Source organism: Berghia stephanieae, chromosome 9, assembly GCF_034508935.2.
Source record: "Berghia stephanieae isolate SIO BIC M18660-M18661 chromosome 9, UCSD_Bste_1.3, whole genome shotgun sequence".
Classification (NCBI taxonomy): Eukaryota; Metazoa; Mollusca; class Gastropoda; order Nudibranchia; family Aeolidiidae; genus Berghia; species Berghia stephanieae.
In genome coordinates, this window is record NC_088368.1 from 40437944 (window position 1) to 40459394 (window position 21451).

The 21451-nt window shown below is 36.4% G+C and overlaps 1 protein-coding gene across 1 annotated transcript in view; it reads left to right on the top strand.

The window, feature by feature from the left end:
* The first annotated feature begins 547 nt into the window (after positions 1-547).
* The window catches only part of LOC144980247 (valine--tRNA ligase-like), a 78750-nt gene continuing 57846 nt past the window's right edge, over positions 548-21451 (top strand). The window contains exons 1-10 of the mRNA XM_078927870.1: positions 548-653; positions 4467-4680; positions 7445-7523; positions 8091-8191; positions 9153-9280; positions 10885-11049; positions 12381-12462; positions 14632-14751; positions 15530-15638; positions 18206-18388. Of these exons, the coding sequence (XP_078783996.1) occupies positions 4510-4680; positions 7445-7523; positions 8091-8191; positions 9153-9280; positions 10885-11049; positions 12381-12462; positions 14632-14751; positions 15530-15638; positions 18206-18388 (1138 nt within the window). The 5' untranslated portion in view covers positions 548-653; positions 4467-4509. The remainder of the gene's footprint in view (positions 654-4466; positions 4681-7444; positions 7524-8090; positions 8192-9152; positions 9281-10884; positions 11050-12380; positions 12463-14631; positions 14752-15529; positions 15639-18205; positions 18389-21451) is intronic.

Genomic DNA, 21451 nt, shown 5'->3' on the forward strand with positions numbered 1-21451 from the left:
CCTCCCCCCTCTCCGAAAAAAAAAGTTAAAAAGAAATCAACCTGCTTCGACAGGAAATCGAACCTCACCTCCTGGTTGGCGTTCAAGAGTAGAACGGTATATGTAAAGTGCTTTACCCAAGGACACAATGCCAGGGCCAGAATGTTCTGATCATATTCAAATGTCACTCGCGATGATAATCGTTTGGCTTTATTTATTGACAAGGAGACTTCGATCTTGGAATCATTGAGTCACTGACACTAAACACACACACACACACACAGAGAGAGAGAGAGAGAGAGAGAGAGAGAGAGAGAGAGAGAGAGAGAGAGAGAGAGAGAGAGAGAGAGAGAGAATCCAGATAACGATCCTTTTTACTGCCGATTTCATCACCTTCGTTCGCTGAATTCTTTGCTTACGGCGTTTATAAAAGAGAGAGAGAGAGAGAGAGAGAGAGAGAGAGAGAGAGAGAGAGAGAGAGAGAGAGAGAGAGAGATTAAAAAATAATAATAATTAAGCGAACCAAATTCTGTCAATCCAGATTACGATCCTTTTTACTGCCGATTTCATCACCCTCGTCGCTGAATTCTTTGATGACGGAGTTTAAAAACGGTCTAAATTTTCCTACTTTTCACATTTTCTTTTCCCAATTCCACGATTCACACCGGCTTGAGGTTTGTTTTTGTTTAGCAGACAACATTTATATAATTATAAACAATATTTCACCTCTCTACCGATTAGCATGTCTCTGTTTTCAAGTTGTTAGGTTAATTACTTCAGACACCATTCGTCACTCACTGATCTGTGTCTGTTCCTTGACAATTTGATTTACTCTCTTTATTTTCTGTTTCCACCTGGAGGGACAGAATGCCGAAGCGAAGCCCGAAGCCGAATGACTCAGGACTGGAGGAACGGAATATGATGAATAAGTTTTAGATTTAGACTGAACTGTAAATATAATAAATTACAGAGATGATTGCTCGGGAGGCCAGTATTCAATTTTTAGTATTTTTAGGGGGTTTGGGAGGGGGGAAACTTTAAAAAAGTAAGTCTACCACCTCCCAAACCTACTACTTAGTCTTAGACTTAGCATTTAAAAAAAAGGCTGTCTGGGGATAACCAAATTTCGTTATTCCCAGACATATATTCGAAACTCCGCTCTTTTAAACAATTATCCAGAGTCCAGAATATGGAATGTTTCCAAATGATGCAGCATACAAATAAGGAAAGTTAATAAAATATCTAAAAAAAAATAAAATTAACCAACATTAAATCAGTTGTTACTACATATATACACAATATGCGTCGACTTTGAAGTGGGTGTCATGGCCGAATGGTTTTGTCATCTGCCCTGGAAGTTTTACCAGAAGCGACGACGCGGGTTCAAATCCTGGTTCCGCCACTTTAAAAAAATTTTTTTTTTTTTACATTCCGTCTTCTTTTTACAGAACGGTGCAAGGGATAAATGTCCCGTCCATCCTTCCCCCCATCTCTTTTCTTTTTAACTGTCTTTCTCTCTCTCTCTCTCTCTCTCTCTCTCTCTCTCTCTTTCTCTCTCTTAGTTCCTTTCTAGTTTCTTGCAAATTGTCATATTCGTCCCCACTTCAATCTCAAAAAGTGTCTAAAAAGGGTAAATAATAAAAAAGCAAACAAACAGAAATATTGAGAGAGCGACCAAATGGTCAGATAGAGGAGAAAAAAAACAAACAATAATTAAAAAAAAAATAAAAACAATTTTAAGAAATTCATGCTCAGAAACGGAACAAAAGGTCAAACAAAAAGGAGAGAAGTATAGACTCGCACAAAAAAAAAAAGAGGGGGGGGAGGAGGATGGATGGGACATTTATCCCTTGCAACGTTCTGTAGACAGAAGACGGAATTTAAAAAAAAAAAAAAAAAAAAGTGGCGGAACCAGGGTTCGAACCCACAGAGTCAATTCTGGTAAAACTTCCAGGGCAGACAACTAAACCATTCGGCCATGACACCCACTTCGAGGTCGACGCATATTGTGTACATGTAGTAACAACTGATTTAATGTTGGTTAATTTTATGTTTTTATAGATATTTTATTAACTTTCCTTATTTCTATGTGCATTCGGAAACATTCCATATTCTGGAATGTGGATAATTGTTTAAAAGAGCTGAGTTTCAAATATCTGTCTGGGGATAACGAATTTGGTTATTCCCAGACAGGTGTCTGTGGATAATGAATTGTCATTATCCCCAGACAGGTGTCTGGGGATAATCACAGCGTATAAAAAAAGTTTTCCCTTCCCAAACCCCTACTAGATAGAACATAATAAAAAAAAGAATACTGGGAATGTAGGAGCTTTCGGAAGGCCCCCCAATTGCTCAGAGGAACGCTTCTCTTACTAAGAAATTCAAAGACTGTCCCAATTATTAAATAACCGATTTTCTAAAGCTCACTTGGGCCAGATTATTACACTTTACTTTGAATTGAATGATATTGAAAAAAAAAAGTTAACCTTAACCCCACCCATTGGTTAAAACTTAATTTTTTCACTATAATTTTTTGAATTACTTCTGTTTGTTTTTTAACTTTTCTTTGAATCAGTTTATTTTTATAAAAAATATTCTTCTTCTTCCTCTTCTTCTTCCTCTTCTTCTTCTTCTTCTTCTTCTTCTTCTTCTTCTTCTTCTTCTTCTTCTTCTTCTTCTTCTTCTTCTTCTTCTTCTTCTTCTTCTTCTTCTTCTTCTCCCTCTTCTAATAAGTGGTTACAACAGGAATTCGGTGCAATCAGTATCAGGGTGAACATTTCTCAGCGATACTGAGCAAGATCTATATCAGTTGACAATAGATTTCGCTCTAATTAACAAAAAAAAAAGACACACACACACACACACACACACACACACACACACACACACACACACACACACAAAATAAAAAAAACAAAAAAGCTATACTGCCACAGGAGCTATTCCGAGTAAAATGTTGATTGCACTTTCCCCCCCCCCCCCCCCCCCCCCCCCCCCCCCCCCCCTGTCATCAATGAATCACAAATCCAGTCAGAATTTAAGCAAATTCTTTTAATTTAAAAAAAAAAAAAATCGAAATTTCATTCAGACTTTACTAAGACTAACTATACTGGAATATTTTCACATCTTCAGAGAAAGATCAAAAGCAAAAGTCTATGGAATATTGAAGTTACAGCAGACTAATAATAAATAAAGAAGGAGAAGAAGACTTGATCCTGGGGTTAATTTATCTTTTAGGGCGTCTCTCTAATTGTCTGTTTAACTTTAACTCTCTCCTCACCAGCCATTTTCACGATTTTCCCCAAAACTTCACACCCAACTAACACAAAAATATATTTTTATCACACAAAATAATAGCAGTAAAGGTCTTCTGATGCATAATTTTCTTTAGCTAAACATATTCTACAACACACGGTTCATTTTCTTTAAAATTTATGATGTACAAAAGAAATTCGAATAAGATAAAGTTGGTTGTATCGTTATAGTTGGTAAGGATAGGGTTAACTGTTGTAACTACTTTTTGTGATAAAATGTGGGTCTTGTTCATTTCATTCATCATGATGACACTCGCCTTTGGATCGGAAGGTCCTGCGTTTGAGGTACTCGGGTGTGAAACGAGTATCTAGCCATTAACATCATTGTCTCTTTCGAAAATTTGAATAAATAAAAAAAATTATACAGGCATCATGTCTCATCTTACATTTTACTTGTTGCTGTTGGCAGCAGCTTCTAATGTTGCTCACCACACTACTATGGTATGACGATCAACCCAATTAGCAAATTCTTTACCTCACTTGTGCACCGTCGCAAACCCACCAGGAAGCTTTGTCACAACACATCGTTCAACTAAATGCTCTGCGTTTTCGGGCTCGTTACCACAACAGGTACATATTGGATAGTAGAAAGTCCCCACTGCTAAGCGATTCTGCCGCTAGGCGGGTTCTTGACCAAAACTGATTTGACCTGCACGAGACCATCCGGGATGTCGAGTCTATAGTGGCTATGTGGTCTTTTGGTATGACACTCGCTTTCGGTGGTTTGAGCCTCGCTCGGGGCATAGTTGAGTCCTTGGAAAAGGCTCTTTACTCGCATTCTCTCCCCATACTCAGGTGTAAAATGAGTACCTGGCCGTCAACAATGTTGTTTCTGTCCGAAAAAAATTGTAATATCGCCTAACAGGCATCATGTCTTGTCCTACATGTCAAATGTTGCTGTTGGCCAGGGACCCCTTGTAATGCATTGTGAGCACATTTAATGCACTACATATAAAAAACTCAAGGTTTTTTTTTTTTGTTATAGCGAGCCACTTGACCGGCACGCCTCGATATGTGACTCTGGAGATCCAACCTGGTGCCCGAATGGCCTCGGCCATCCTGGGCCCTCACTAGTATGTTCAATGTTGCTGTTGGCCAAAGACCCTTTGTAAAGCACTTTATAAAATGTCAAGTTTTATGTTTCCTTTTTTTTTTTTTTCTCTCATCAAATAGAGTTGTGAGATATTTATAACTCTTTGAGTTGGGTCTTCTAATCATGGCGGATTCAAGTGATATAACCATGGCAGCTGGTGGAGAACCAGGAACAGAGAAACCAAAAACGGAGAAAGAGCTGAAGAAAGAAGCGGAACGCCTTAAGAAGTTGGAGAAATTCAAAGCCAAACAGCAGAAACAGCTGGAGCAGCAAAGTAACAAATCGAGTGAAGATGTAAGTTGGTTGGCTATGTGGTCTAGTGGTAAGACACTTGCTTTCGGGATCGGAAAGTTCTGGGTTTGAGCTTAACTCGCGCATAATTGAGTCCTTGGAGAAGGTTCTTCACTCACATTATCTCACTGTACTCAGGTGTAAAATGAGTACCTGACCATTAAAGTGTTGTCTCTGTTCGAAAAAATTGTAATATCGCCTAATAAGCGTCATGTCTCGTCCTAAATGTTAAATGTTGCTTTTGGTCAGGGACCCTTTATAAAGCGCTTTGAGCACGTTTTGTGGATATTGTGCTATAAAAAAAAGCTCATGTAAGTTATATAACCATGGGTGCAAGAGTGCCGGCTAAAGCCGGCTTGCCGGCCGATTGGATTACTGAAAAAAACGTCGCCGGCTTTTTGCGATTTGGATTTGATTTATTTTATTTTTTTTGTTGGTTTTTTTTTTGTGCAACTTGTGACAAGAAACTTAACAAATTACTGCATTACATCCTTTGGATTAAACATACAACAATTGTGGACTACTATTATGAAGACTAGATGCTGAGAACAAGTCTTGAGAACAAGACTTCAAATGACGAGGTAAGTCTGTGAATCTTGCAGGCTTTTTCCGATTATATGTCTGGTCATAAGTAGACTTGCAGGCTTTTTGAGGTCCAGTTGCTTGCACCCATGTATAACCCAGACCTGCCAATTACTACGAAAAGTTAGTAGAAATAGGAAAATTTTGCTCTAGCTCCAGAGCTGCATAGAGATATCTTAGACTCGATAAATCTTGTTGAAGAGGAAAGTTTAGTTCCTGAGCGGGTGGTTGGATGGGAGCATCACCCTTGAATCATATACCTATGATGTTCGCATGGGTGTACGATCCGATAGTGGCGGGTGGTTGGATGGGAGCATCACCCTTGAATCATATACCTATGATGTTCGCATGGGTGTACGATCCGATAGTGGCGGGTGGTTGGATGGGAGCATCACCCTTGAATCATATACCTATGATGTTCGCATGGGTGTACGATCCGATAGTGGCGGGTGGTTGGATGGGAGCATCACCCTTGAATCATATACCTATGATGTTCGCATGGGTGTACGATCCGATAGTGGCGGGTGGTTGGATGGGAGCATCACCCTTGAATCATATACCTATGATGTTCGCATGGGTGTACGATCCAATAGTGGCGGGTGGTTGGATGGGAGCATCACCCTTGAATCATATACCTATGATGTTCGCATGGGTGTACGATCCAATAGTGATGTCGTTTCTTCTTCTCTTTACTAGCCTATCCTGCTTCTTTGGTTTGTGATTGTATTTTTGACAGGGGATATTTTTTTTCTGTAAATCTTCTGCCTGTTTGTTCTTGGTTATTTATAATTTAGCTTATGATATCTTTAGGTTATGATTTTGATTTACATTTGTACTATTTGTGTTAGATTGCTTGTTTTTTTGTTTCAGCGGTCTCTCATATAACCTCAATTGTGTTGGAAGAGACCTAAAGCAACAAACAACAAAACAACAATTAGTTCCTGAGAAACTATATTCAGGACTTTGGAGCATTTTTGGACCATGCTACTAAAAGCAAATTTTTGTTTGTTATGCTATTTAAAGTTATTTTTCTTTTTTTCTTTTTTTTTCTCTCTCTTGGAAACTACGAATTTTTGAAATTTCAAGTAGGCAGCTCTGTATAACCTTGTCATTCATTAAAAAAAATAAAAATGCTGGGGATCCCAAAAATTGCTCAGTTAGTAGAGCATTCGCTCCACATGCAAAGGGACTGAGATTGTTTCTTATTGAGGTTAATGTTTATTTTGTTTTTTTTTCTGACATCTTTTTCTGCCCAGCAGTAATTGGGTAACTAATGTCTGTTAGATCTGGTGCGGCTATGTGGTCTAGTGGTATGACACTCGCTTTCAGTTCGGTAGGTCCAGGGTTTGAGCCTCGCTCGGTGCATAGTTGAGTCCTTGGAACAGGCTCTTTACTCACATTCCCTCACCGTACTCAGGTGTAAAATGAGTACAGTTTACAGCTTTGTCTCTGTCCGAAAAAAAAATGTATTATCGCCTAACAGGTGTCATGTCTTGTCCTTCATGTTTAGTGTTGCTGTAGGCCTTGGACTCCTTGTAAAGCGCTTTGAGCATGTTTAGTGGATATTGCGCTATATAAAAAAAGCTCAAAGGCTCAATTTACTTTTCAATAGACTAGCCCCCTCCCCTTTCCAAAGGGTAGCAATTTTTAAGCTATTTTGTCTGTTTCACGCTATAGATACCAGGATAAACTCAAGACTCTATGGGTCTCACAATTCTGCTGAATGACTTATTTTTTATTTTATTTTTTTTCATTTATATATTATATGGAAATTTTTTTTTTCATTTTGAGTTTAAGTTTTAGTTGAAGTGATGTTCAATGTTTTTCCTCAAAAGTGTCCTATCATTTTATCGTTGAAGTCACATGTCTGTATATTTACTTACATTCTTCAGAATTTTTGAACGCTTGATGAAGTTAGTTTCAATTCGCAAAATGAGTCAAAAATAAGTTATGAATTGAGGATTCTTACATCTGTTTCTTTGGTTTTTTGTTTTTTGTTTTTATTTGGAAAGGGGGGGGGGGGGGGGGTGATGAGATTTTAAATATACCATTTGGTTTCAGGACCACAATTGCTGTTATTATTGATAAAGCTATTAATGATCTGTCATTTTCTAGTAGTTTTTGTTAAACTCAATTTACATTTTTTTCTCTCTTCCGTGTTATAAAAATAAAAAAATAAAATCAGAGTAAGTCAAAGAAAAAGCCTGTGAAGGAGAAAAAAGTTGTGACCTATGATGTACCGACTGAAAAGGGAGCAAAGAAAGGTCAGTTGTTACACACATATCATTCTTCTTCTTTCAGCTTATCCCACATTTTGCAGGGTTGCCATAATGAATGCCACATCTACATGCATCTCGGTTCAGAACATCCATCTTTCTCCAGGCCCAGTTCTTTCATATCGTCCTTTACCTTATCCAACCCATGTAGTCTTTTGGCATCCCTTTTCCCTCTTTCCCGCTATTTGTAAGTCCAATACTAATACTTTCCTTCCCACATGCTCCCTCTCTGGTCTTTTTACATGCCCGAACCATTTCAATCTCTATCTTCTCTTTGTTACAGATATATTTATGATCTTTTCAATATGTTGATTTATATCAATCAGAATAGAAATGTTTCAGCTTATACATAGTTTTATGTTGGTATGTTATATCCGACTGGCAGATGTTGTGCTTTTTAAAACTAAATAGCATAGCATCAACTACGGTTTTGTCTTTTATTATATATATATTTTTTTTTTGGAAACTCTTTGACTTCTCTTTTTTGATTTTGAAAAGTTGGCAAGTCTGTGAAATGACCAATTACTATTATCAACCCATCCCCTATTCTTGTAGACACGACATGTCCATTGCCTGATGCTTACAGTCCCAGGTTTGTAGAGGCTGCCTGGTACGATTGGTGGGTCAAAGAGGGATTCTTCAAGCCCGAATATGGGGTGAGTTTACGGCCATCAATTCTTGATCTTGTCTGACTCGCTGTCCGTACTTAAGGGGATCTCAAATTTTTATTGCACCGATCCAAGAATCACAAGTATCTTGGAAGGTGCAAATAAATTATTTATTAAAAATAAGAAAGTTTGTTTTCTCTGAGTACCTAGTCATGTGGGTATCCAGGGGAACGAAGAAGTGGATCGACTGGCAAAAGAGGCGGTGAGCCAAGAATTACAAGAGGGCAGTAAAATCCCACACGCGGATTTAAAGATCAATATTAAAAAATACGTCCGAAAGGAATGGGAACGATCCTGGAGTCAAGACATACAAAACAAATTAAAACTGACCTCGGCCCCAGACCCAACTCGGGGCTAAAAGAAGAGATGAGGTCAAAATAACTCGACTCCGGATCGGACATACTGTGCCCTCAGAAACCCCTCTGCAGAAGATGTAACTGTGACCTCACAGTTCAACATATTTTAATTGATTGTACAGAGTTAGAACAAAGATCACAACATTATGAAAACAGGGACTTGAAGTCTCTGTTCCAGTTGGTCGATCCGCTTACAATTTTAAAGTATCTGCAGGAATGTGAACAGCAGAAATTGTAAATAAATATTTTTAAAACAACAAACATGTAACTATTATGATTTTATAAAAAAATTATTACTACAGTACACGACTGACCAGCTATGGCCCCTCAAGGCCGATAAAAATTGATAAAAGACAGAAACGTGCGCTATAATGACCTATATAGTGTCGAAAGCGCCGTTAAACACCTAAAAATAATCTTTAATATTTTTATTTTATTTTTATTATCCGAAGTCATTTGTTATGATTTTTTTTTTTTGTTATGTTGGGAGGAACTCTGCGCAGGAAATTGAATTTATAGCCTCAAATATGTTCAGAGTTTTGATCCACCGACCATTGATTTTTATCAATACTAACAATCGTGTTTATCTGCAGGGCAAAGATTTGAAAAGTCTCTCATACGACCAAAAGTTTGTGATGGTAATCCCTCCTCCTAACGTTACTGGATCCCTTCACCTTGGTCATGGACTGACAGCAGCTGTCGAAGATTGCCTCACCAGATGGTTCGTTTGTTTTAACTTTTTTTTTTTTTTTTTTTAAACTAACTCCCTTTTCATGCCTGTGATATGTAAATGTTGCTGCTCGAAGCTGGAAGAAGTAATTAACACTGTGAAATGGAATGTAAGCTTCAATTTAATATACAAAAACAGATAAAATGGACGTTTCGGGTTTCCCCTTTATCAACAAAACAGGATGAATGAAGCTATACAGATGAGTGAGATAATGTGGTAGTGCCACTACCACATTATCTCATTCGTCTGTAGTGTTTCATTCATCCTGTTTTGTTGATAAAGGGGAAACCCGAAATGTCCATTTTATCTGTTTTTGTATATTAAATTGAAGCTTACATTCCATTTCACAGTGTTATTTGTTTTCATGCGAATGTTACATAAGAAATCTGTGTTCTTACAAATGTTCATTTATTGTACACTTTCTGCTGAAGATCTTATGTGTTGTTCAATTTCTATAGTTTAAACAGTTTTTTAAAGTCATATACTCTTTTAGTGTACTTAAACACTTTCACTTGATAAATTATATCATTTGTCTGTTTGTTTCATTCATCCTGTTTTGTTGATAAAGGGGAAACCAGAAATGTCCACATTATCTGTTTTCATTTATTAAATTTAAGCTTACATTCAATTTCACATTGTTATTTATTTCTTCGAGCTTCAAGCAGCACCATTTACATTGCAAGATGATAGGAAATTTCACTTCAAAGTTTTAATATATAAAACCATGCACTGTAGTCGTAGACACCATATTGGCTTCATGTGTTTATTTGTGTGGAGTGGTCTAGTTGCATGGCACTCGTCTTTGGAATGAAAGTTCCAGTGTTCGAGTCCCGCACTGAGAAGTACGTAGTTGAGTCTTTAGAAAAGGTTCTTTGCTCATATTCATTGTACTCTGGTGTAAAACAAGTACCTGGCTATTAACCGCATTGTCTCTGTCTGAAAAAAAAAAAACTGTAATAGCAACTAGCAGGCCTGTCATGTCTCATCCTACATGTTAAGTGTTGCTGTTGGCAAGGGACCCTCTGTAAAGTGCTTTGAGCATGTTTAGTAGATGTTGTAAATGTTGCTGCTCGAAGCTCAAAGAAATAAATAACATTGTGAAATGGAATGTAAGCTTCAATTTAAAATATACTTGACTTGACTTAGATGCCTTTCGCGTCTCGACCGAAAGATCGGGTCGCCTTGGCTGTTTCCAGTATTTGCTGTGTGAGGTGTCTCCAATATTGCCGGTCCTCTGCTAGTGTTCTCAGATTTTCAAGGTCCCCTGCCGTTATGAGACTAATGCTTTGTCCAAGTGTTGTGAGGTTTTTGTTTAGGATCACAGATATACAAAAACAGATAAAATGGACGTTTCGGGTTTCCCCTTTATCAACAAAACAGGATGATGAAACGCTACAATTGTGGTGATCTGTAGTCCATTTTATCTGTTTTCGTATATTAAATTGAAGCTTACACTCAATTTCACATTGTTGTTTAGTGGATATTGCACTAAACAAATGCTCTAGTTTTTTTTGTTTTTTTATTTGTTTGTTTTTTTTTTTAATTTTGTTATTTTCTTGTTGGCATTTAGTAAATGTTTATTTCTTCCATCCCAGGCATCGTATGAAGGGAAAGGCTACCTTGTTTGTACCGGGCTGCGACCATGCGGGTATCGCCACTCAGGTTGTCGTGGAGAAGAAATTATGGAGGGAAGAGAAAAAGACCAGGCACGACTTAGGACGAGAAGCCTTTGTGAATAAAATCTGGGAGTGGAAGAACAAGTAATATTATTATTGTAAATTACAGCAAGTAATATTGTTATTGATATTTTATTATTTATGTTTGAAAGATTCACTTAGTCTTCACTTCAAATAATATTATTAATATAAATTATAGCAAGTAATATTGTTATTGAAATGTTATTATTTATGTTTGCAAGATAAGATATTCACTTAGTCTTCACTACAAGTAATATTATTTACAGCAAGTAATTTTGTTATAGATATTTCACGATTTATGTTTGCAAGATAAGATATTCACTTAGTCTTCACTACAAGTAATATTATTATAAATACAGCAAGTAATTTTGTTATAGATATTTCACGATTTATGTTTGCAAGATAAGATATTCACTTAGTCTTCAGTACAAGTATTATTATTATAAATACAGCAAGTAATATTGTTATTGATATTTTATTATTTATGTTTGCAAGATAAGATATTCACTTAGTCTTCACTACAAGTAATATTATTTACAGCAAGTAATTTTGTTATAGATATTTCACAATTTATGTTTGCAAGATAAGATATTCACTTAGTCTTCACTACAAGTAATATTATTATTATAAATACAGCAAGTAATATTGCTATTGATATTTTACTATTTATTTTTGCAATATTAGATATTCACTTTGTCTTTGCTTCTAATTTAGATCTCTTCATCTCAAAAAAAAAAAAAAAAATAGAAATTATAAAAAGAGTTAAAACAAGATAAACTTTGATTGGATTTCGAATGTTTTTCTCTTCATGTGGTTTGGTTATGGTTCCATTTTATCTGAAAAAACAAGTGTAGATAATTTTATTTTACAACAAAGTTTATTGGACGTATATAAGGTTGTATGTAACATTTTTTTTTTTTTCGGTTTAGTTCAGTTTAGTTTTAGTGAAATTTTACCATTTATTACTGATGAAATTTGTGTTGGTCACTGATTTTGAAGCTGCATAATACTAGATAGGGATGATGGGGCTCATTTAAATTCCATGTCGTTTGTTTTTATGGTTTGGCTATGTGATCTAGTGGAATGAGACTCGCCTTTGGATCGGAAGGTCCTGGGTTCAAATCCCAAACGATGCCTAGATGAGTCCATAGAATAGGCTCTTTACTCACATTCTCTCACCATACTAAGGTGTAAGATGAGTACCTAGCTAATAACAGCCTCTCTACAAAAAAAAAAAAATGTAATAATATCGCCCAACTGGTGTCATGTCTCATCCTACAGATTAACGTGCTGCTGTTGGCCCTTTGTAAAGCGCTTTGAGCATGTTTAGTGGATATTGCGATATATAAAATCTCACTTTTTGTTTGTTTTGTTTTCCTTTTTTTTCCCCTTAGATTTGGCAATCGCATCTACGACCAGCTTTGTTCCCTGGGGGGCTCCTATGACTGGGACAGGGTCAGCTTCACCATGGATGACGTAAGCTTTAGTGATATGAAATAAATGCTTTTGGGTGAGGTCTTTTAACCTCCCTTGCTGGGCCGGAGGTCCAAGTTTGTCTATTTTCCGTGTCGTGTATGTACAGAATTCGGTATATTATAAATCATCAGTATATTTTCCACTTACTTGTTAACCCTCTCGTTACCAACTGTAGGAAAATCGTCACATCCGTTACGATACAGAGAACAGTTTTCTTATTTAGATTTGTATTATGAAACACAAAATTTGAAGAAAAATCTTTGCTGTATAGACAAGAACTCAACAAAATCCTATAAACGATACGCTTGCTTTTAAAACATCATTTCGTGTGTTGAGTCTGTATGAAATTCAGTAAAAATCTTGAAAACCCAAAATCCTATAAACGATACGCTTGCTTTTAAAACATCATTTCGTGTGTTGAGTCTGTATGAAATTCAGTAAAAATCTTGAAAACACAAAATCCTATAAACGATACGCTTGCTTTTAAAACATCATTTTGTATGTTGAGTCTGTATGAAATTCAGTAAAAATCTTGAAAACACAAAATCCTCTAAACGATACGCTTGCTTTTAAAACATCATTTTGTGTGTTGAGTCTGTATGAAATTCAGTAAAAATCTTGAAAACACAAAATCCTCTAAACGATACGCTTGCTTTTAAAACATCATTTTGTGTGTTGAGTCTGTATGAAATTCAGTAAAAATCTTGAAAACTGTCTGTAAGGAGAGAGTTAAACTGAAAAAAAATAGTGTGTACAAAGAGTCTTTTTATTTGAGTTCAGCACTCAGAAAGGGGTCGGTCATTGTGTTTGTGTTAAAGTTCAGTAAATTTTTGCCTCCTGAACTGGCAACCCTGAATGTCACTGCTGTGTCTTCTATCCCCCTTATATTTGTGTTTTCTTAGTTTGATTTCTTTTTTTCTTTTTTTTTTTGTCTTGGAATGGGATTACTTGGTTTTGTCCTGGCCCTGAATGGAGTCATTGGTTGAGGGGGAAGCAGTCAAATGTTCACAGCGTAATACGGGTAACCTTGTGAAGAATATAGGTATTAAAATTGTCCCAACTATCGGGAGCCTCTGTGGTGTAATGGTATAGTACGTCTGACCGGTAATCAGAAGGTCTGAGGTTCACTCCTCAAGCGAGGTCGACTGATTTTTTTGGGATGGTTTTTATTCTTGTATTTTTCTTTCTTGCTTTCTCTGGCACCTTTCATACACACTTGTTCAGATTGATATGACCTAGTTGTGTTGCAAGCGCCGTAAAATACTTTTTAAAAAAACAAAACAAACAAATTGATGTTTAAAAGCATGATTGGAAAAAAAAAAAAAATGTAAGCCATCACAGCCACAAGGCTGAAGGAACTGGAGTTTTTCCTAAGTTCTGTAGCGTTAAACAGACAGTAACAATCACTTGCTACCCTTTAACTAGGATGCTGACTATTGCAAAATACTTTCCACCAGGTCTAAAGATCTATTCCAACAGTAACAATCACTTGCTACCCTTTAACAAGGATGCTGAGTATTGCAAAATACTTTCCGCCAGGTCTAAAGATCTATTCCAACCATCCAGTCATTGCTGGATTGACAGAGTAGTCCTTCCCAGCCTATAGGCTCATTGAGCCGGAGTTTAACCCGGTTTCTATAGCATAGCAGAGCTGCCAACCTACCAAAAAAATGCGGAATTGTACCCATTTTCAGCGATTGTACGCTTGTACGCATTTCCCCCAAGATTGTACCCATTTTCAGTGTACGGAGTCACTTCAGTTTTCTTTAGTTTTAATATTAATAGCCTGGATGCTCGTATCGTATGGTGTTATCTTAAGCTTGCTGGATCGTATTTTTGACCAATTATGATCTTCATGCTGGGAGGTAGAATTCTGAAAGGATTGGATTGGATCTTGGGAACATCATTGTTGCTGCAATTGAGCTTGTGACTTTATGTAAGTATACCTTCCTCTTACTTTCACAATGGTTAGTTTCCGTCGATTTCAGGTCCCATTGTACACATTCTCATCAGATGGGGTTGGCAGCTCTGGCGTCGAATGGACAATGGCAATTTCTTTCCACCTTTGTATTGCACTCTAGTCTATCAGAAAGTATTTCTCACCAGAACCAACAGATTTAATTTATTATTATATCTTAACATATTAACAATTCATTTTCATCCACACAGAAACTTGCTCGTGCTGTCACCGAGGCATTCTGTCGTCTTCATGAAGATGGCTTGATCTACAGAGCAAATCGTCTTGTTAACTGGTCCTGCACTCTCAATTCTGCCATTTCGGATATAGAGGTAAAGTTGATACATACACTGCTAGAGTCTGTGGACTGTAAAAATAATAGACAATAAAAATTTAAAAAAAACAGCTTCAAAAAAAGAACAAAATACCAAACACTGAACGTTTCAGGCTCAAAACCTTTCTTCAGCCAACAAGAGTATTTATACTGTGAAGCAAAACTGTTAACAATGTTCACATTTACTCATGAAATGTAAATTGTGCTGGATTACACTTATTTTCTTTTTTTTTTTTTCTCAGGAAATTACACATACTTTACTCCCAAATGACACATTATATATATATATATATATATATATATATATATATATATATATATATATATATATATATATATATATATATATATATATATATATATATATATATATTTATATATATTTATATATATATATATATATATATATATATATATATATATATATATATATATATATATATATATATATATATATATATATATATATATATATATATATATATATATATATATATATATAAAATATAAATGGAGTCACTCACTTATTTATGGCCGAAACACATGTTTCTGTGGTCTTCCCACGTCATCAGTCGGCATATTATGTCGTTTTATATTAGCTCTAACCAACGTTGTTATCGAGCACATTCGTAACTACAAGTACCCACCAACACTCATATATATATTTATTTATTTATTTATTATATCAGATGATTGCTTTACTGGTTGAGTTATTTTAGCCCCTGAAGATTCCGAAGGATATTTTTTTTTTTTGCCCGTTTATTTCCTATATTCAGGTAGACAAGAAGGAATTGGAAGGAAGAACTCTGCTGGCTGTACCTGGCTATGATGAAAAGGTTGAATTTGGGGTCATCATTTCTTTTGCTTACAAAGTCTCAGACACCGGTGAGTTTCATTTGGTGTCATCATTTGTTTTGCTTACAAAGTCTCTGAGTGAGTTTTCAATTTCGGATTTGTTGTTCTTGAAAATTATATCAACTGAAACAATTTATCTGTGACAGAATTTTTCTCTTTGTTTTTTAAAATTTGGTTTACAGAAACACATGCTTGGATTTCTTTAACACGGACCAGTAGGGTGACGTCAAAATACTGGTTCCAATCTCATTAGAAGTGTAAAACTATTCTCCAGGACAGGATGCAACTGATCTTCTGGTTTCAGACTGAGAGGATCTTATTTTCTAATCTAAATATATGCTGATTATCGATGAAGATCATCCATCCTCGCCGCTTTACGATCCTTAATCAATAGAATTAAAACAGTTAAGCCACCTTATAATTCAATATGCAACCTATTAATAATAATAGACTCTTATAGGGTGCAGGGGTCGATATTTTCCGCGGATCCACAGAATTCCGTGGTTTCAGTTTCCGCAAATTTTCCAGTGATATCTGAGGATCGTCACAATGTCTTCCGTGGAAGAAATCTGAGAACTGAATCTCATCTGCACGATTCTACCATTTGAGTAAGAAAGTCTAACCCACCTTTGTAAATAATATTAAGATAATTTGTTATGAATTGGTGTTACATATGGGTTTAAGAGTTTGGTACGATTGACGATAACCCATAAAATTTTCAGTGGTTTTGAAAGTTCCTAACATAGACCCCTGAGAGTGCACAGTATCCTCAACAACAAGATATGAAGTGAGTAGAAAAGTGCCAGAAGACAATAGAGAATAAAAATTTTTTTCGCGGCGGTGGTGGGGTTTGAACCTGCGACCTTATTGGTACGACAACTCCGCCTGGCAGGTAAGAGCGTGGCTCTACCGTGTGAGCTATCCACGAACACAAAAATATTCGTTTCAAACCCAAAGTCATTTCTAGATCCCTCTCTCACCCACTTCTTGAGATCGCCGATTCGTTCACCACCATCGCGAAATAATTTTGACCAGCAGTTAAGCTTAATAGCCAATATTCTCATCACAAACATATAACATAGAAACGATTGAGACATTGAGTATGCTCCGGTGTATGGGGTGAATTTTTAATTCAGAAAAGTGAGTGGAGCAGGCACTTATGTTGGTAACAACAAGATATGAAGTGAGTAGAAAAGTGCCAGAAGACAATAGAGAATAAAAATTTTTTTCGCGGCGGTGGTGGGGTTTGAACCTGCGACCTTATTGGTACGACAACTCCGCCTGGCAGGTAAGAGCGTGGCTCTACCGTGTGAGCTATCCACGAACACAAAAAATATTCGTTTCAAACCCAAAGTCATTTCTAGATCCCTCTCTCACCCACTTCTTGAGATCGCCGATTCGTTCACCACCATCGCGAAATAATTTTGACCAGCAGTTAAGCTTAATAGCCAATATTCTCATCACAAACATATAACATAGAAACGATTGAGACATTGAGTATGCTCCGGTGTATGGGGTGAATTTTTAATTCAGAAAAGTGAGTGGAGCAGGCACTTATGTTGGTAACAACAAGATATGAAGTGAGTAGAAAAGCGCCAGAAGACAATAGAGTTGTCGTACCAATAAGGTCGCAGGTTCAAACCCCACCACCGCCGCGAAAAAATTTTTTATTCTCTATTGTCTTCTGGCACTTTTCTACTCACTTCATATCTTGCATATTATATTATATGATTGGTAAACATTTGAGTGTATTCCTCTTAGTTGGGGCCTGTGCTTGTGTCTGGATGAGACTTTTAGGTGATCTCAAATTAAGTACATTGATGGTATGCTCTTGGAATCTACATCTGATCCCTATTTGTTCCCAGTTCCCCTTTGTCTTACTTTCTCTTGGGTGCTTTAATTGTAATTCTAGAACTTTTTACTATCCCATTTTCTTCCTTTTTACTGGCGCTGATATAACCTTAATGTTTATTATTATTAATTATTATTAATTTTATTATTATTTTTATTGTTGTTATTTTTATTGTTATTGTTATTATTATCATTATTATTATTGTTATTATTATTATTATTATTATTATTATTATTATTATTATTATTATTATTATTATTATTATTATTATTATTAACTGGGATTAACACCCACTCCATGGGCCTAATGGTTCTGACGGACTCTTTTTTTTTTTTTTTTGAGGATCAGCCTCTGGCACAGACGACTAGAAAATAATGGTTCTTACATAGATCTGATATTCTCCCATGCAAATATCTTTTTTGAAAAAATGTGGTCTTGTGGTATGACACTCGTTTTTGGATCGGAAGGTCCTGGGTTCGAACCTCGCTCGGCGCATAGTTAAGTCCTTGGAAAAGTCTCTTTACTCATATTCTCTCACCGTACTCGGGTGTAAAATGAGTACCTGACCGTTAACAGCGTTGTCTCTATCTGAAAAAAATTATAATATCGCCTAACAGGCGTCGTGTCTCGTCCTACATGGTATGTGTTGCTGTTGGCCAGGGACCCCTTGTAAAACGCTTTGAGCACGTTTAGTTGATATTGCGCTATATAAAAGCTCTATTAAATTTTTATAAAATGTCTTTAGATGAGGAGATCATCGTTGCCACAACCCGTATTGAGACGATGTTGGGAGACACAGCTGTCGCTGTCCACCCCGATGACGAACGGTACAAACATCTCCACGGCAAGTTTGTCAAGCATCCTTTCGCGCCCACTCGCAAAATGCCCATTGTTTTGGATGACTTTGTAGACCGGGAATTCGGAACAGGTAATATTTTTTTTTTTTTTTTTGGACAGATTTTGAAGATGTAGATAATATTATATTTTTTGGAATGCATGCGTTGAAAATGGCAGTTTACAAATTTTGTTTTAAATCAAAGGAAAAGTTGGTTCCGGCATTTTACACTCATTTTTTACATTTAGATTGCCTTCTGAATTTGATAGCAATAGGAAATTGTATGGAAGCTTCTATTTAATAAGCAAAAACAGATAATGTTGACATTTCGGGTTTCCCCTTGATTAACAAAACACGAATGAATAAGACACTAAAGATGAATGAGATATCTGAGAATGGCGTTGTTAACACCCCCATTATGATAATAATGATAATAATAATAATAATAATAATAATGATAATAATAATAATAATAATAATAATAATAATAATAATAATAATAATAATAATGATGATGATGATGATGATGATATTGATAATGATAATGATGATAATGATGATGATAATAATAATAATAATAATAATGATGATGATGATGATGATGATGATGATAATAATAGTAATAATAATAATAATAATAATAATAATAATAATAATAATAATAATAATAATAATAATAATAATAATAATAAATGATAATAATAGACTTATAGAGTGCACAGTATTCTCCCATGAGGCTCTTGGCGCTTTACATCAACACAAAATAATATCAAAGAAAGTACATGTCATCAAAAAACGAAATGTTTTAAGGATTTCTTGAACACAGACAATGATTTGGATTCCTGGATGCTCTGTGGCATAGTGTTCCATACAGAAGGACCAAAATGAGATAAGGACCTTGTTCCCACCTTTGTAAGAATGCGTGGGATAGCCAAATTGGTGGTGTCATTGGAGGAATGGGTTGTCATATTTCTTTCGGAGTTCTGTACCATAGGGCATAAGGGGGGGGGGGGGGGGGGGGTCAATGTATTCCAGGCAGCAAAAAACAAAGACACATGCTTTGAATTTGACCCTTTTATCAACAGGCAGCCAGTGTCGTCTTCGAAGGACGGGTGTGGCAGAGTCAAGCCTCTACTCTCGAAAGACCAATCTGGCAGCATTATTTCGTTTATTAGATTGAAGCTTTTTATTCAATTTCACATTGCTATTTGATTTCTACCATAGTGCATGAGTTATTAAAGTAGCCCTTTAGAGCAACAGAGCCTGAGTTTTTGCGGCTTTGTGGTCTTGTGGTACAACACTCACTTTCGGATCGGAAGGTCCTGGGTTCGAGTCCTGAGCGGCGCATTGCTTTGTGGATATTGCGCTATATAAAAGCTCATTTAAAAAAAAAAAGACATATCCTAATCTTGGTGCTATTTCCAGGCGCTGTAAAGATCACCCCAGCCCATGACCAGAACGACTACGAAGTTGGCAAGAGACACAATCTACGTCTATTACCATCATGGACAACAAAGGATTCATCACTGGTGATTGTGGACAGTTTGTCGTAAGTGGTCACTTTTTCTCACCCTTGAGTTTCTTTTACTTTTATTATTTTTTCAAATTATTTATTTTTTTAGATTTTTTTTTTTTTTTTTTTTTTTTTTTAACGATTTTTTTTGTTTGTTTTAGATTTTTTTTTTTTTTTAAATATAATTTTTTTCTTTCTCTAGAAATTAAGTTAATTTGTAAGCGATCGGAATAACCCAACACCAATGAAAAAGCAAATGTTAAAAAGTTTCCTCCTTTTTTAACTCCCTGTCACTGATCATGTTATTCTTTGTGTTGGAACAAAAGGAGGAATATAATCTGTATTAAACTCATCTCCCCTTTATAAGCATTCTTTGCCCCTGTTTGGCCTAACGACTGATAACCATTTGATCAATCCTAAAATTGTAGCTTTTGTTCTGTTTTTTTTTTTTTTTTTTTGGTGACATTTTCAAGCGGATTTCTTTGAGTTGTACTTTCATATAGTCATTAGACAATCCCATCCATCGCTTTTTGGCTATCAAATTAATTTTGCTCTGTGACTTTAATAATTAAAAAAGAATTGCTGTATTGCTATAGTTTTTGGCTCTTTCCCCCCAAAAGAGTTTGAAGAGTGCATTTTCGTGCGGCTATGTGGTCTAGTGGTATGACACTCGCTTTCGGATCGGAAGGTCCTGGGTTCGAGCCTCGCGCTCGGCACATAGTTGAGTCCTTGGAAAAGGCTCTTTACTCACATTCTGTCACCGTACTCAGGTGTAAAATGAGTACCTGGCCGTTAACAGCGTTGTCTTTGTTCGAAAAATTGTAATATTGCCTAACAGGCGTCATGTCTCGTCCTACATGTTATATGTTGCTGTTGACCAGGGACCCCTTGTAAAGCGCTTTGAGCACATTTAGTGGATATTGCGCTATATAAGAGCTCGATTTAATTTTTTAGGTCTAGTGGTATGAATGGAAGGTCCAATGTTCCAGTTCCACTCTGAGCAGTGCATAGTCTTTGGAAAAGGCTTCTTACTCACATTCTCTCTCTGTATTCAGGTATAAAATGAGTACCGGGATCGTGGAAATAATCGTAATACCACCTAACAAGCGAGCGTCATGTCTCACCCTACATGTTATGTGTTTCTGTTGGCCTGGGGCCACTGTTAAAGCGCTTTGAGCACATTTACTGGATACTGCACTATCAAGTTGTCCTTCTTCTTCTTCTTCTTCTTCTTCTTCTTCTTCTTCTCCTTCTCCTCCTCCTCCTCCTCCTCCTCCTCCTCCTCCTCCTCCTCCTCCTCCTCCTCCTCCTCCTCCTCCTCCTCCTCCTCCTCTCCTCCTCCTCCTCCTCCTCCTCCTCCTCCTCCTCCTCCTCCTCCTCCTCCTCCTCCTCCTCCTCCTCCTCCTCCTCCTTCCTCCTCTCCTCCTCCTCCTCTCCTCCTCCTCCTCCTCCTCCTCCTCCTCTCCTCCTCCTCCCTCCTCCTCCTCCTCCTCCTCATATTATTATTATTATTATTATTATTATTATTATTATTATTATTATTATTATTATTATTATTATTATTATTATTATTATTATTATTATTATGATGGAAAATTACTCTTTTCTACCGTAGGGCATGAAACGGTTTGATGCTCGTCAAG